Genomic DNA, 17,539 nt, shown 5'->3' with positions numbered 1-17,539 from the left:
AAGGTTTAATAACAAAAAAACGGGAAAAAAGTTTGTCGAAAAAAAAAAATCGTATCTATAATGCAAGCATATATAGCAACTTCATGATGCATCCAAATGTAGATTAATACTTAATGTACACAATATAGAAAGGAAAAAGATTTGTGAATGATGGTGTCTCCTACGCATTCACTTTAATAATGCCTAAAAATGCTTTTTTCGAGTAATTTTCAGAGTAAAAAATTAATATAAAAAAACATTCAATCATAGAGCAATAATATTCCTTAGGGATGAGTAGCATAATGAGACATATGCGCTGTGATATATTCGTTGAGATAATCCTATAAACAAAAAAACCTGCATCGCCTCCCTTAAAGTAGCTGCCTAGTATATGAATGTCCCCAGTCTTGCACATGATTCCAATGCCTTAAAAAGTGTTTTTGGGCTTCATGTACCCACTTATTTTTATTATTATTATTATTATTATTATTATTATTATTATTATATTATTATTATTATTATTATTATTATATTTTTTTTATAAATAGTGTTTGCAGCATGGTAAGTAAGCATATTGCAAAAGATGATCAAATAATATGCTTGAAAATATCATGGAATTTTAATATTTTTTAACTACATTTGATCAAACCTGTGGATAAGGTGAGCTGATTGTATGTACAAACCTGGCATTCTGTGGCTTAAATAGTAATCTGTCACTGCTAAGGAAAGTAACTTTTCACTGCTGAAATAGTAACCTCTAATTACTTAATTAATTTTTGAAATCTCAGAAATGAGTAATAGGTGATCAAAGCCATTATCAGAATGATGATCAGCATGTTAAAATCTATCAGATAAAAGTGTCAGCCACTTGATTGAGTTGTATGTATTTCTGAAGTAATTCTTCAGTAATTTATATGTTGACATTCTTCCTCCAATGTCTGTAGATTTATTGGTCCTTTAAAAGTATTGGACTATTTTCAGATATTTAGCTTCTGGTTTCAGAAAATTTTTGCTCATATAGTAGTTTGATTCCTGCAGGTGTGCCTCCAGTTGTACCAGATCTAACAAGTGATGATGACACAAGTAACTTTGATGAAGTGGAGAATGAAGACACACCAGAGGAAAGCTTTCCGGTCCCTAAGGCTTTTGTAGGAAACAACCTCCCCTTTGTAGGATTCACATACTCCAAAGATTACAGGTATGATATGATAGAACAAGTGGAATTGATAAGTGAAACATGGATACCATGGTGTGCAATGCTTTAATGAAATGAGTGCAAAATATTTTTATAGTAATGAGAAACTTGTTCTGCAAGAGAGGTATGATTAGGTGGGAGGAACTTCTTCCACTGATATTGTTATGCTCCCAAGATATTTATATGATCCCTAAAAGTATGCTTTTTCACTGTCAGCTAATTTATGAAATGTTCATCTTAACACCCTTGAACCCAAATAAAAAATGTCAGGCAAGTTACTGTGAACAGGATGTTTTGATTTATTAAATGTGAAACATGAGCCTCAGGCAGTGTAGAGTGATTCTTTTTGCCCTCGGATACAATGAGAGGGTTGGCAAGAGGTAGGGACCAAGTTGGACCCTGGCAGGTGGTTGTCTGGGTGACAGTCAAATAACATTCTTGGCAGCTTTATTTTCTTGGATGTGCAATGATGATAAGATGATAATTTTAATAACAGTAATAATGATAATAATAGTTGTAATAAGAACAGCGATATAAAGCAGAACTATTGATTCGTTATTTGTATCTGCTGTCCTGACTCAATGTTCATCAGTGTATATATATTTCTCAGCTTTCTTGTATATGCTTGTGATGCTACAGACATCAATCACAAACATTACACTTCCAATGATTAAAACTCCAAAGTGGGAATGCTTATTTAGCAGTAGGAATACACAGAGTTGTTTGGCTTAGCAATTCATGTAGAGCAAATGAATGTAGAACTGCTTACTATGACTCAGTCTCTCCATTTACAGACTGTTGAGTTCTCCAGATAAACCAGATGGGAAGAGAAATTTGGTGAGTATTGCTTCATTTTATTACCATATATTTTTTCTATGAAGTATATGATTTCTTCTAAGAATAATTAGTTATTTAATTTGCAACTACTAATAATACATTCTTAAGATTGTGTGTGTGTTAAGATGGTTATTGTTTAAACATCTAAGAAATAGATTTATGATCATTTATTCAGCATGAACAGTAACGAATGTCACAAGGAAAGGAAATAAGAAATATGAGATGAAGACAACAAGGTAAGTCAAATGTGATCCAATACTTCTTGGAGGTGACTAAAGCTTTAGAGCGCCATCTATTTAGAATCTGTCTGGGCATGGGGTGCCAACTGATAAAATTTAATGATGAAACAATTAACTTACCCAAGATAGAGGGGTTGACTGCACCCCCTCCTACATCCTTAAAGTTTGTTAAGTATTGATACGAAAATAGTTGAAATGGCATGCTATATTTTGATAATGAAGCATATAGTCAAACCATTGTGACTTATTTGTGTTCTACATCTGCTAACATGTGAGGCAAGGAGAGACATGACTTGTGGTCAGTATTAGCCAAGGCTTCAGGGAAGGAGGAATATCACTCCATTGCTCTTTTGTGCCAGCCTTTCTTCTCTTCAGTTTGCCACTTTTATTTTATTTTTTTTACTCTGTTTTTCTGTGTGATTATAAAATAATTATGCCTTGGAAGACACAGGTTGAAGTGAAGGAAGCTTGAGTGGCAACATCAAAGGCTGAAAAGGGAAAGGAAGATGGAGGTGGCAGCTCCTGATACCCTTTCCTATGTGCAATTACCCTTAACAATGGGGACCAGGTTTAATTTTTCTGCCCGGTATTAGATTACAGATAAGTCTGGAGCTGTAGATAATAAATTAGGCTTGTTACTAAACAAAATAATGTTATTCTTGGTAGTGTAAAGGAACATAGCACAAAACGTCATCTGTCTGCTTCTTAAAACTAATTACCTGCACATGTTCTCCCTACCAGTGTTATTAAAGCAGTTTCAATGGTGTGTAGGGATTGAAAAAGAAAAAAAGCTTTTTCAGTTTTTATTTCATATATCATTTTATTCCATAAAAGAATATCTGCACCTATTCGAATCATTTGATATTGGGTATGATGTTATAAGTAGATTAGAAAGGATGTAGCTTCTGTGATGCAGGAGATTGAGGCTGGGGACTGTACACCCTTCAACCATTATGATGTAAATACTCAATCAGTATGGTATTTTTTATTCCTACTTTGAATTTGCAATAACAAGGGTCAGTGATAGTGATGATTTCCTCTATGATCAGTTGCATTTACCAAATGCTGAACAAATATTTGCCGAGAGGAAACAAGAACAGTTCAATCAGAAAATATGTTAAACATCCTTGACTTTTTGCCAATATGTTTGGATTTGTTGCACCTCACAAATGTAAGTTGTCTGTTCATGGCATTTTTGGTAAAATAGTTATTCAAACTAAGATAATTTTGTTAAAAGCAGAAAGAAAACTATAGACTGAGTGTTCCTCTTTTAGTTAAAGAACACATCTGTAAATATGTAATGATAGCTTCGGTGTTATTAGGTATTGTAAATTGAAGATGGGCACAATAACTAGCATATATTGTAGTTAATGGCTAGATATGTTTCCTTCATTTAAATTAAGCACTTACAACATATTGCATGTGGAAAGAATATTTTTAACTTATTTAATTTTTAATATTTTAAAATTGTAGAAATGAATACTGGATAACTGTAGCGCTCTTCCCAACAGAACACACTAATATGGGATTTGTTGAAGGTATTGTGAAAAAAATAGCATGTGTAATTAATGTTTCTTTTATTTGATGCATGTAATTTGATTGCTCCATTCATTACTTTGTTACAGCCATCTTTTTGGGGTTATTTTTGGAGTTATTGTTTAGCTTATTTTCCTAATATCCTGAGTTAACATTTTATGGGTTATGGAATGGACAAGAGGTGCATTGTTTTTTTTTACTTTTGCATGTAAAGTTGACCTGCAAAAAAAATTATTGGCACAACAGACTGTTCAGTAGGAAGCAATGTCTGGGTACCAACACCACCAGAAAGTGTTAATTAATTTCAAGGAATGGACATTATGTAGAGGGTTGGTATGTGGGTATTTTTCATTATTTATTATTATTATTATTTCATATTTCCCCCAAAAAACTTATGAGGTTGCAAAGAATCTGATAATTCTTTGTGGTGTTGTTTTCAGACTGGCTATATACTTTAGGCAATGAACATTTGTGAGTTTTATCAACACAATGGGTTTCTTAAATACCCCAAAGGGAGGGGATGTAATGTGAAATCAGTTCTCCCTGTATGGCAATGTTTTTACGTTTTCCCAAAAATTATCTACTTTCCATTATCAATTTCATGGCTCTGCCTAAGCCAATATCTTTAAATTTATGAGTACATATTCCCTTTATCCATCCTTCATCTTCAATATGCCACAAACCCGAAGTCTCTACATCATTGATGTTTCTGTAGTGACGTGATAAAGTGAAGTAACTTTTATCTTGCAGCAGGCCTTTGTTCGGAATGCTGTGTAGGTTGTGTGTGGTGCGGTGTAGCTAACATCCCTCCACTCCCCGCACTCGACCCTGCTGCAAATCCCCTTCATTACCCTCATATTTTTAGCTTGATAACCCTGAAGGGTGGTAGGATGCATCCTCATGGGCCTCAGTATCACTTCCATCATCACTGTAGTGAGATTGTTCTCGAGAATGGCCACCAAAACGAAGTTGCACAAAAACGGGGCTCAGCCTTCCTGATAAGGCAAGGGACTGGAGTTCAGTGCTGCTGCCGTCACTGTCTTCACCACTAACACCACTTTCAAAGCTTGAAAAAGTCACTTTCAACACTATCCCATTTGTGCTCACACTGAGAGCTCTTTTGGGAACGAGGAGGCTTATTAGGAGTTGAGATCGCTTGCTGCAGACACTCGGTCATGGAATCAGACGAGGAAGGTCCACAAAGCTCTCCTCCTGCCATTGTTACAGTCACAGAAACACTAAAAATGGCACAGAATAATTGTGTGGCAGCCTAGGAGTCACGCTGACCCATAAATACCCACGCAAACCTCAAAATTACGGCGGAAAAAGGCAGACTGGAAAAATTTGTCACCTGCCTTAAACCTGGCAACTGGAAAAAACCTGTCACCTGCCCTTTAGGGGTTAAATCTTTTATTAAATTACATGGAAGGGTCACTAGACAACAGTTTAAAAACAAAAAACAAATATTTTACATATACATTTTTCTTGAATAACCGATGAATAATCAGATCTGCAAATAAAAAGGGATGACTGTATTGGATATTACTGTTAGTCGAGCTAAAATATTTGTTTGCTATGCAGTACTTAGCAGGCTATTCTCTTTTTTTTGTTTTTGCTCTTGAGCTCCTTCCTCTGCGGTAAAAAATATGCAGATTGTTGTTTGGGTGACCTCACGCTTAACCACCTGACAAATGTACCATTAGAAAAAAAGCTGAAATATTATGTAACCAAAGAAACCTATATAATATTAGGATAGTAAAACAAGTACATACAATTTAATTATTTATTGAATGTAAAAGACCCTTGGCTTTCTTTCCTTGACAAGACATATTGCTTGAGTTTTTTTTCTGTTTGTAAAGAATTTTTTTACTGTAATGAAACAATTTTTTCAAAACTTTTACCAGTGATCTGTGTAGTTATTTAGATAAAGGATAAATCATGAGACATCTCTGTATGGATGAGAAAAACCTACAAAGTGTTATTTCCTCATGCATTCTTTGATTAGCCACTCTGAAAACACCACCAGAAAATATTTTGTAAACTCATAATAATGGGGGACTTCCAGATTCTGTGTAAGTAGAGGACGCCACTGAGCCGTCCGGTCCCTTGTGTGTGAAGGAAAGGAAAATGCAATATCACATATCACATTTGCTTCTCTGAAAGGGCTGTGGGGCAAAGTACTATGATAGTTTATTCAAATAATTCAACTAATTTTGTAAAACAAAGGAATTGTAGGGAAAATCTGTCAACCCCAATTCCTGCTTCCCCTCTGTTTGTAAATGTGATGCAAAGGTGAGTCAAAACAGGTTTGCAGTGATGTGTAACCATTCTAGTGATTTAATTGGGCACAGGTATTGACTGTGTTAGCTTCGTCTTTTGTTGAAAATATATTTGAAATAAATGTTGGTACTTGTAACCCAGAAACATTTCCTTGTTCACAAGGGGTTGCCCTGCCTTCAAAGACAGGATATGATCACACAGACAAAAAACAGACAAGATTCATACAGTCTTTCTGTGTGTGATTGCAGAACAGACAAACTATGTTTGTGATGTGCAATGAAAAGTTTAAACATGTCACAACTATAAAAAAATACACCCTACTATAAAAAATAGGACCTATTTAAAAAAAAAGTGGTAAACAGTTTTGTTAGGCTGGTTTAAACTCTGAAATCATTTAGAGCAGTGGCTTTCAATGTTTTTGCACTCACGACCCTTTTCCCAAGATCTTGAAACCCACGCGACACCCTGATATCAACAGTTTGTTTTACACATTATTTAATATAATATTTTTCACCCATACCTTGCCCTGGCAAGTCTCAAAAGACACTTTGATGTTCCCTGTCATCACTCATCAGTAGAAACATATAGCACAGCAAAATATAAACGTAAAAAACAGTATCATGGAGATAAACTGTAAGAATCATTCTCCCAAGCCATTTCTAGCAAGGCTTCACTACCCCCAACCAGTCCTCCTCTACCCACCAGGGGACCATAACCCATTGGTTAGGAACCCCTGATTTAATGTGAAAAAAAAAAGGCACATAAACAATGGTCTTCACCCTATGAAATTTTCTAAATTTTATAATGGATCCCAACATGCCTATAGCCAGCTTTCTCAGTGCCAGTAGTAACATAAAAGTTGCCCAGGACAAGAGTGCATCCCAAGCGGGGCACTGATCTGTTTTGGAGTAGTCTTTGCCACAGGAAACCTCCTTCGCTTCAGTTTCACACAGTTCAGTGGGAGCATATTCTGCAATAAGGCACATGAAGTCCAAAGTGTGCTTCATCCTCATCAGTACTATATGCTCATCAACCAGAATATGTTACCTTTATGAAAAATAGATGGAGAAGTCTATAGGTACTCCCTAAGATGGGTACCATTACTTATACCAGACCAGTAGTAGGTGTAGCCACCACTGCCTGGTCTCCTCGTCTGAAAAAGAGCTATTATATCCAGCTTTAGCCATCTGAGTTCTTTTGATAATTGAAGTACTTAGTAATCCTTCAAGAGGCTATGGATGTTCTAGTAGCCCCCACACTGAGCACTCTGAAACTTTATCCTGGACCCCGAACATTAGCTCTTGTCTATGTGTCCTGTATAATGACCTGAGTTGTTGCAGTTAAGTTTTGATGGCTTTGTATTGGTAAGGGCTCAGTGTGCTGATATTTTAATCATATGTTTAATTGTTTCTTATTTGAAACAATTCTGAAAATTATGCTACTGCAGTTATGCTGTATTGAGAAACTTACCAAGTGGGCATTAATTTTGTATTACTTTCATATTTTTGGCATGTTTGTAAATATTTATAAATGGTACTTATAATGGTATCAATGCTTCTTAAAAATATAATTTGCATGTAACTTATCACAGCCTGGATTTTGTATTGAACTGGTTTTGGGAAGACATTTGGGAAAGGTATTAAATTCCTAAGTGTAATGATTTATCTAAGATCCTCAAACAGATATACCCAAGAATCCTTGTATACCGATAATGGTTTAAAATTGACTCCCTTATTGTTATAGTATCATTTATGTTACTCATAGGCCAGCACTTGGTGAGACCATATAACCTTGATATGTATGGAAGTCTCACAGATTCTGTATTCCCAATTTTGCTCTGCAGATGATTCTTATTGGTCATTAATAATTCAATTCATATTATGAAGTTGTATTGTCAGCGTATCCATACTGTGTCTTTCTCCTGACATTGTCCAATAGTTTCTGCAAATGGAAAGGGTGATTGATGTTTTTCTTTCAGTAGATTGCAAATTTGAATATTTACAAAAAGTTTATGCTAGTCCAAGAATCATTTCAATGGTTCTACTTCTTTCCCACAAACGAAGTAGTGACTGACTACCATGAGAAGAAATTGCTTATGTATATGAATATCTGCCTACACAAGAATAGGGTGTGGCATTGTTTCCTCAGGCACCCATTTATCAACTAGCTCAAAAGGGAGGGTGAACAGCTGGTTCAGCTGGGCACCAACTGCCCAAGGCCAGGATCAAACCTTTACTCACAGATTCTAACGATGTGTCACGGGAGGTGCCATAACCATGTACCTAATTCTATTGAACTAGGAATATTTCTTCACTGTATATGAAGTTGGATATAGCTAGGATACTGATGTGAATGTCTGTCACCAATATTATGTAGGTGTATAGATTGCACTTTAGACACCATATCTTATAAACTTGAAAAGTGACCTTTTGACATCATTGATTGGTGACCCCATCACGCACTGCATGTGACACAAGCAGTCTTGTGTGGCAAAATTTCAGTATAACTTCAGTCTGGCCAGGCTTTACATTGACATGTTATATTTTTGGTTTGTAGGAGCTTTGAAGCACAGAAGCCTTTAAAGTTGTGGTTTTGATATGTTTGGCCATTATCATTTTCTTTCTTTTTCTTTAAATAGAAGAAAGAGATAATGATTGATTTTGGACAGAAGTATACACAAATTTACTGTTTATTGGAATATGTTGGTAATTTTGGTTTCCAGAATACTTCTAATAAAATAGGGTAATTATTATTGTAGTTAGTATGTCCATTGTCTAATGTAACCAACTGTAGCATATTTTAATTATTTTGTGCATGAGTTACTTTCTTTACTAGTTTACATTTCCTGCATGTACAGCGCCTTGTGTGTATGGAGGAGGGCAAGGTTTGGTGAAGGATACTGAAAGGCATCAGGGTCAAGGTGCTGCATGGCATTACAATGATGGAATAATTTCATAACTAAAAAGTAAAATTGATGGATGTTAAAACCTCAAAATCACAACGTTAATTTTTTGTTTGTCATATAAAGAGGTTCTTTTGTACCTGGCGTAACGAGTTTTTATTTTTATTTTTTATTATTATTTTTTTTTTAAGAAATCTGGAAGACTGCCTGAATATTACCTTAAACAAGTGCATGGACACCATGTAAAGTCTCCCATCTGGCTTGTGAAAGGGGCTGCTAATTTTCAATTGATGGCTTGCTGGCAGCTATTATCTGTTTATGTTTTTGGTGTGTTTACTGTCATAAAGGTATAAGTAATACTTCACACTGTAACTTATGATGATGGTGATTATTTATACAGCTGTTGAGGTACAACTTGCGTGCACCGTATTGTGTTGGGAGCATACTCCTTGACAATTTCCAATTATTATTTTTATACCTACCATTACATGATTGCTAAAAAACTGTGTATTGATATAATTGCAGACCAATGATGGTTCACAAGCCAGCCATCAGATTGCTATCTTGAGTGCTGAATTAGAGCACCAGAGGAACCAGGTGGAAGAGCTTGAAGGAAAGTACAAGGTGACCTTGAGCCAGCTAGATGCCCTAACACGAAAGGACCAGGAGCGGCAGCAAGAGAAGAGAGACCTGGAGAAAAAACTTGCATTGTTGCAGCATGATTTGAAAGAAGCCCAGAGGAAGGTGAGCTTGGCCACATCTATGTGTCTTGTAAAATGTTTGAGGATAATAGTGATTCAGCCATTATAAAGTTAAAAATTTCTGTGATGTGGAAAAGATTAATTGTATCATGTATCTAGTTTATTTATTATAGTTGAGAGTTGAGGGACGATGGCCAGTAGGAAGGCCTAAGAAAAAGTGGAGCAGATGTGTGATGGAGGATATGAATATATAGGGAATAGAGGAATATATGGCACAAGATCGACAGATGTGGAGGAGAGTCATCGCCCGTCCAACCCCACCTTGAATGGGAAAATATGGACGTTAAACGACAATGATGATGATGATGATGAATTCTGTTATATGATGATAATGCGTTCTTGGAAACCATTCGTTTAGCAATATCATATAATGACCCTAGTATAAATAGTTCAATAGGGAAGTGTTCTCAGACCACTGTAAACACCTTTCACAAGAATGAAAAGGTCTTCTGGAAGGAAGTTAATGAGAAATGGGGGGAAAGGGAGGGATTAAGTGACACTTGCAAGAGAATGGGTAGTGATGGGGTGCTTGTGAAGAGGAAAAAGGAAATAGAGGAGGTATGAAAGAAGCACTTTGAATTGGTGAATGATTGTGAAAGGGAAAGCAAAAGTGGTTTATTTTGTACATTTTGGGTTATCAGGAGAATAGCCCAGGACATACTGTATGCGTCCTGGGTACCTGGAATAATATCCCACGATGAAAAATACTGATTTTTACAAAACAAATCCTATAGTAACAGCTTGAATTTGGTGTGTGTGGCAGCCTAGGATACAGCCTGTGTGTTCTGATGGCACTGTTGAATGGGATGAGCAAGTAGAGATTGGGTAGAAGAAAGATAGGAATAAGGGAGGGAGAAAGCTTGTCAGATTGCAGACTCCATTTTTGCCTACTCTCATTTCAGAACAGTCAATCCATTTCTATGTGACTTGTGTCTGCAGAATTACATAGGCACTAAATGAGAAACTATCATGACTGGAGCAGCTTGAATAGTTCTTGATGGGATGACTTTATCTATATATATAATATAATCCTGTGTATAATTTCCTTTCATAAATCAAGCAGCTTTGTGTTTTACCTTTATTACTTTATGTCCACAGGCAGATTATGAAAGTGATAGCCGTAGAAAGCTGGATGGACTCTACCAGGAGGTCAAGAAGAAGCTTGAAGATGAACAAAACAAAAGAACACGAGATCATAATTCAGCAATAGCCGTCAATGAAAAGCTTTATGCCCTAGAAAAGCAGGTAAGTATTTGAATGTATTTTGCAACAGTTGTAATTATTTGATTTGTCATGTGTGTTTCATGCCTCATTCAAATTTAAAAAGTTTTGAAATATTTCACTTCATTTGAAGATTGGGGTATGGAATGGTATTTAGATCTGGTTACCTTAACTTAAAAATGGGGAAAAAATTACATTAAGTTTTGATTGTAATTATTTTTTTGTGTATTTCCAGTTAAAAGAAGTTCAAGAGAAGTTGAAAACAGAGTCAGACAACCACTCAAAACTTCGGAAGCAGAATGCTGAGCTCTTAGTAACCAGCCAAAGAAAAGAGTCTTCTTTGAATGATTACACTGAGAAGTTTGCAACAGTTCAGGCAATGAGAGATAGTCTGGAGCGAGATATGGTCAACCTGCAGACTCAACTTGACCAGGAACGAACACATAAGAATCATCAAATTGACCTTGTGACACAGGCAGAAAGCAAGGTTCAAGCTTTACAAGCCAAGGTTCGTAGATGTTAAGTTTTTAAAGTTTATTTGTGTAATTCTATGACATAAGAATATACACAATATATTATTTCTGCTAGTTGACAAATATTTGTGTACTTCAAAGTGCTCAGGCACAGGGAAATACAACTATCATAAATATTTTTCACTATTTGTCTTAGTTCAAGAAACGGTATTCAAGATATGAAACATGGGATGAGCTTGGATGAATGTTTTTGTGAACTCTTCTGTAATATGATTTGTATTGCCTCACATACTTGGTATTCTTCTAATTTTCTTTCTTAATATCACCTAAGTTTTACCTAGTATATCCTATGCTTACAAATTCCAAAATCCGGAAACTTTAATATTAATTTTACTTCAGCTTGATAGTGCCTTTGAGAGGGAGTCCATTGCCCGAAAGGAAGCTGAAAAGGTTTCTGAGAGACTTGTGCAGCTTGAAAAAGATAGAAATTCCTTGGAACTGGAGCTGAGGGGCATGACAAGTCGCTATGAGCAGGAGGCAAGAGCTCTGCGTGAGGCTAACAATGCTGCGCCTACCCATAACCATCACTCCAGTGCTCAGGCCCTTGCAGGTATTTCAAGTTTCATGTGATATGGGTTATATTACAGGATTATGTCACTTTTGATGTACTTTCCAGAATTTTATAAGATTAAGATGGTAAATTTATTGTTATATTTGCAGCCTTGCAGGAGCGTTTGAATTTAGAAATGCAGAAGCGCCAGCAAGCAGAGGCATCTAGTCAAGAGAAGGAGCGCCAAAATTCCATGTTAAGTGTCGACTACAGACAACTGCAGCAGCAGCTTCACAAATTGGAGGGGGAGTATAGACAAGAATGTGAAAAGGTAACTGTTCTCCAGCTATACTCTATAACTGTAATAACTTTTACTGTACACTGCAAAGAATAGTTTTGTTTAATGAAATTTGAATAAATGCTCTATTTAGAAGATGATAGATGCATCATTGAATTAAATTAGGAAATGGTCTTACTGTAATTCTGATTTTTTAAATTTTTTATGTACATTTCTGTTTATTTAGAAGAAATTATTATTATAATTATTTTTTATAATGATCATTATTATTATTATTATTATTATTATTATTATTATTTTTTATTATTACTATTATTCCTATTATTATTATTGCCAATATATTTTACTTTACTTAAAACTTAATATTTCAACGCAGTCTTGACTTCATTGAGTATTATTATATTTCTATTTTTGATTTAGAATGTTTTTTAATAGAATTTATCATGAACAAGTACTCAGCCTGTTAAACTGTTATGACATATCTCTATTGTAACTAAATGGCTATTATCTTTGGCAATATATTCACTTTCCTTTTTAAGAATATTCTAATACGAATATAATAATTCGTGAGATGTCAGTCATGTAAAATAAATCAATATTTCATTTGAAGGTCAGAGTTCCTAGGTGTTACTGTGTTACTTATAAACTGAACTGTCTCCATGTTGTAACAAGCCTTGCTATGACATAACATAACTAGTAAAATATATTTCATTCTTTTATAAAGCTGGTCCACCACTGTGCATATTGTTAAGTATTGTGAATATGGAATATGATGATAAACCTGTATGTATTGCCCAAGCATTGCAACAACATTCCTTACTACTGATTTATCATCACAGGTCAAAGGCCTGCAGAAGCAGTTAGAGTCAGAGAGTGAAAGGAGAACATCTCTAGCCAATGACCTCCAGTCGCAAATATCAGAACTCTCCCTCATGCGCACAAGGGAAAAGCTACTACTCCGAGATTTGGAGGAAGCCAAGGAAGCTCGTTCCAGCCTAGAAGAAAAACTGCACAAAGTTGAAACTCAGAAGTCAGTTGATGAGGTGCAAATGAAGGAGTTGAATGATACTCTAGAGGCTGAACAGTACTTCTCTGTAAGTATTTCTCTTTGTATTTATGCATTAATGTTCCCCATGATTATTCATGATAAATTATATTTTATGCTGGTTTTAATTGACATTATCAGGATTCTTCTTGTTCATCAAGGCCAGAAAATTTGCTTTTCTTTTATTTATAGTTCTGAAGTACTGTAATATTTGAATAGATCAGTGAGAATTCATACTGTGAATCTTTAAGGGTGGACGTTGAGATGCCTTAGTTCTAGGATGGTATGGATGGCAGTTAAGATGGCTATTGTGAAGTATGTGTGGGGTGGAAAAGAAAGTGAAGATTAAGATGAAATTTTGAAAGAATTTTGGGCAGTCTTTGAAACCATTTGGGAATGAAAGAAGAGTATTTGTGTTTGGGGTTATGAATGCAAAAGTTGGAAGTGTGGAAATTGGGTGTGTGTTTGGGAAGTGGGGTGTTGATGGAATGAATGAGAATGGACAGAACCTTGTGGATGTTTGTGCTAGGAAGGGTTTATACTTGCCAATGAGAGGAATGGTTAATGGTTCTGACCATTTTGCAGTAGTAGCAAAAGTAAACAGGAGAGAATATTAGGAATTAAAAGGGAATGGGAAAAAAGAAAATGGGAGGAAGGAACTGGCAAGCAAGAGAGTGTATGATTGGATACAGGCAGGTGTATAGAACAAAAGATGAAGGAATTACTTGAAAACGAGGGTAGGAATAAAACAGTGCTGAAGTGATTCTCCCATCATCATGTGCATCAGAGACATGGGCATGAAATGTAGCACAGTAATCGCAGATACATGCAGTGGAAATGAGCTATTAATGATCATGAAGTCAGTTTCCTTTATTCGATTTTTATGTATTTTCTGAGGGTTGTATGTCGCGATTTCTTCCTGCCAGTATACATTTTGTTCCATTTTCATGAGGACTTTTATGTTGCAGACACTTTATAAGACTCAAGTACGTGAATTGCGTGAAGAAGTTGATGAGAAAAGTCGGCAGATTGTTGAACTAGAAGAGGAACACAACAGCCTCACCGGCCAACTACAGCTGGCAGTGGGAAGAGCTGATTCAGAAGCTCTTGCTCGCTCTATTGCTGAGGAAACTGTGGCAGAATTAGAAAAAGAGAAAACTGTGAAAGAACTAGAGATTCATGACCTCCTCTCTAGACATTCTTCAGAAGTTGCTGAGAAAGAGTCTGCTCTAAATGCTGTAAGTAGAAAAATGATGGGCCAAGTGCTAATGTTTCAAACTGATCTACTATTATGTTCTCTTCCTCACCCCAAACCTTTGTCTGGACCCACCTTCTAATGTGGACAATGTGCAAAATGAATTAGGGAAAAAAAAATCTTGACCACAAACTACTCGTGAAGTAAAATTTAACAAAGGAAACGGTCTTTTGTAGGATAATTACACTCAAATTCCAACTTATGACTGAGAAAAGGGTTTGTGTATTATGAAGGAGGCACCAAGGATAGGATTCATTGGATGTCTTATTGATTTGTTTACACACATATCAATGGCACCACCAGTGACTCCTCCGTACCTCTCACTTTCAGCCTTGGACCTTGCTCCCCCATTCTGGCTTTCATTTTTCTTATACAACTGTCCATGTACACATTAAAAAGCCATGGTGACATCACACACCCCTGTCTCACACCCACACCAACACCAAAACTCTCACTCAACTCACCATTCATGCATACAGAGGCATTCACATCCTTAAAGAAGGATTGGATTCCCTTCAGCAAACGCCCTCCCACACCATATATCCTTAGAATATCCCACGACCCCTTCCTGTCAACTCTGTCATATGCCTTCTCAAGGTCCATGAAAGCAGCAAACAGCTTCCTATTCTTCTCTATGTATTTTTCAACTAACATTTTGATTGCAAATATTTGGTCTACACAACTCGTCTCTTTAGTAAACCCTCTTGTTCATCGCCTACACTTTGTTGGCCAGAGATTTGATATCCTCAAGATGGACAATTAATTAAGATGATGATAAATATAAAACAAAAATTTCTTCTTTGAACATTATTTTCATCTATGAATGTTTTTTCTTTAATTTCAGGTGAAGGAGCGGGAACAGGAACTAAGTAAATCATTGGAGACCCTGAAGCAGGAGAAAGATGCTCTCAATTCTCAAGTTCAAATGCTTGAAGAAGGTTTGTAATCAGTAATATTTCACGTAATTGTACATTAATTAAGATTTTAAGTACAAAACGAGGATTGTTTGTGTTGACTAAAGTAAAACATGTAGATCATTAAAGTGCAAGGTAAATGTCATAGTTTTATAACAGTCGATGTCAAGAATTTTAGTTTTTGTAAATGTAGTTGTAATACATGTGGAAGGATTTCAATGACTAGCTAGCAATGTAATTTGTGAGTGCCACCATGCATTATGGGAAAATTGCAGCTAGTTTATAACATTCTGTCATTCACATTTAGTTGTTACTCAGCAGATATGTCAAAAGCCTCTCACTGATTTTTATGCCTTTCACAGAGAAAAAGAAAGCTAACAATGAACGGCAAGATAAGCTTGAGAAGTTAGACAGGCAACTGAAAACAGAACAACTGCTGAAGATGCAAGCTGTCAACAAGCTTGCAGAGATAATGGCTCGCAAGGAAAATCTTCCAGCCAGTAAGAAACCAAAGGTGTCTGCTATCGACTTGCGGAGAAAGGAGAAGGAATGTAGGATATTACAACAGCAATTGACTTTGGTAAGTGATTTATTAATTTTACAAATACAGTACACCATTATGTGAAACCTCTTTATTGCTTATTTCCTTCACATGATTTTTGTTCTCATGATAACTGTTGTCATAATCATAAGCATCATCTAATGTAATCTTTGAATAACTTATCCAACACAGCACATCACAACTCCTTAAATGTAACAACTGTCATTGCAAAATTCATTGGCATACAGTAAGATTTCATATATTTCATTATTGTACGTGGCTGGTGTCACGGCTTGCTGCTGCCAGACAAGTGAACATTCCTCTCCCTAACTTTAAATCTTGCACAATGGAAATTAGAGTACACAATATTTGTAAATGCCATAAGCTGTAAATATTTTGTGCTTCATTAACTTTTTCAATTCCTCTTCATGTCTCACCAAACTTTTGAAAATAATCTTTGTTGTTTGCCAGTATCAGTTTCCGTTATAAATTTTCATAATCCTCTTTGTGTTTATGAGGTGTCAGTACCTCAGGGAGCACCTATCATTAACTTATATAAGGTAATTTGCTATTTTTTTTTTTTTTTTTTTTTTTTTTCCCTCTCAGTGTACTAGATGAATTCTGGGAAACACTGTGTGGAGTTGTAGGGAATGTATCCAGGGTGTCCAATGATTGTGATGGAAGATAGGTATAGAAACCACAAAGCTATAAGCCAGCAGAATTGGGTACTGGCTGTCTCCCTTTTAAAATGAGTCAATAGCCTCCAGTAGGTGGCAGCAAAAGTGTGTCTGGTTGTCTGTTTACAGCGATCAAGATTGAAAACTAAAGGCCTAAGACAGAAACATACGGAAATGTTTGATAGACATGTCTTGCAGTGGAATGATGCAGGCTGTTGCTGATAATATATCTGTCCATCTATGTATCTAATATATATATATATATATATACATATATATATATATATATATATATATATATATATATATATATATATATATATATATATATATATATATATATATATATATATATATATATATATATATATATATATATATATATATATATATATATATATATATATATATATATATATATATATATATATATATATATATATATATATATATATATATATATATATATATATATATATAAGAAATATTGTTCATGTTTCAGGTTTGTAATAAAAAAATATATGGTAATTAAAATTGAAATAAGTTTTGATGTTTATATATGGTTCATGAATTGATTTGCTCACTTTTTACAATACCCCCTAGGAACGTGACAAGTTCTCCCAGACAGTCTCCAAACATCAGAAGGAAGTGCAGGATCTTCAGGCTCTTGTTTATGAGGAAAGTCAAGCAAGAATTAGACTTCAAATGGAGCTTGATGCCAAGGATTCGGAAATTGAATCTCTCCACCGCACAGTTGCAAACTTCAACAGTGAAACTGCTTCACTAAGCAGTGGAGCTGATAATGACATAGATGAATTAGGTCAGTGGTTGAATAT

The 17,539-nt window shown here is 35.4% G+C and overlaps 1 protein-coding gene across 4 annotated transcripts in view; it reads left to right on the top strand.

The window, feature by feature from the left end:
• Positions 1-17,539, top strand: part of LOC127009205 (rho-associated protein kinase 1-like) — a 42,882-nt gene that overhangs the window by 9,111 nt on the left and 16,232 nt on the right. For all 4 annotated transcript variants that reach the window (XM_050882048.1, XM_050882052.1, XM_050882049.1 and 1 more), the window contains exons 10-21: positions 1,018-1,177; positions 1,969-2,011; positions 9,494-9,712; positions 10,828-10,974; positions 11,186-11,458; positions 11,823-12,033; positions 12,144-12,304; positions 13,111-13,365; positions 14,285-14,554; positions 15,416-15,509; positions 15,848-16,065; positions 17,307-17,523. In XM_050882048.1, the coding sequence (XP_050738005.1) occupies positions 1,018-1,177; positions 1,969-2,011; positions 9,494-9,712; positions 10,828-10,974; positions 11,186-11,458; positions 11,823-12,033; positions 12,144-12,304; positions 13,111-13,365; positions 14,285-14,554; positions 15,416-15,509; positions 15,848-16,065; positions 17,307-17,523 (2,268 nt within the window). The remainder of the gene's footprint in view (positions 1-1,017; positions 1,178-1,968; positions 2,012-9,493; positions 9,713-10,827; positions 10,975-11,185; positions 11,459-11,822; positions 12,034-12,143; positions 12,305-13,110; positions 13,366-14,284; positions 14,555-15,415; positions 15,510-15,847; positions 16,066-17,306; positions 17,524-17,539) is intronic.

The sequence above is a fragment of the Eriocheir sinensis genome, chromosome 40 (assembly GCF_024679095.1).
Source record: "Eriocheir sinensis breed Jianghai 21 chromosome 40, ASM2467909v1, whole genome shotgun sequence".
NCBI classification, from domain to species: Eukaryota; Metazoa; Arthropoda; class Malacostraca; order Decapoda; family Varunidae; genus Eriocheir; species Eriocheir sinensis.
Note: the sequence above shows the minus strand (reverse complement) of the source record. Positions and strands in the feature narration are given on the sequence as shown.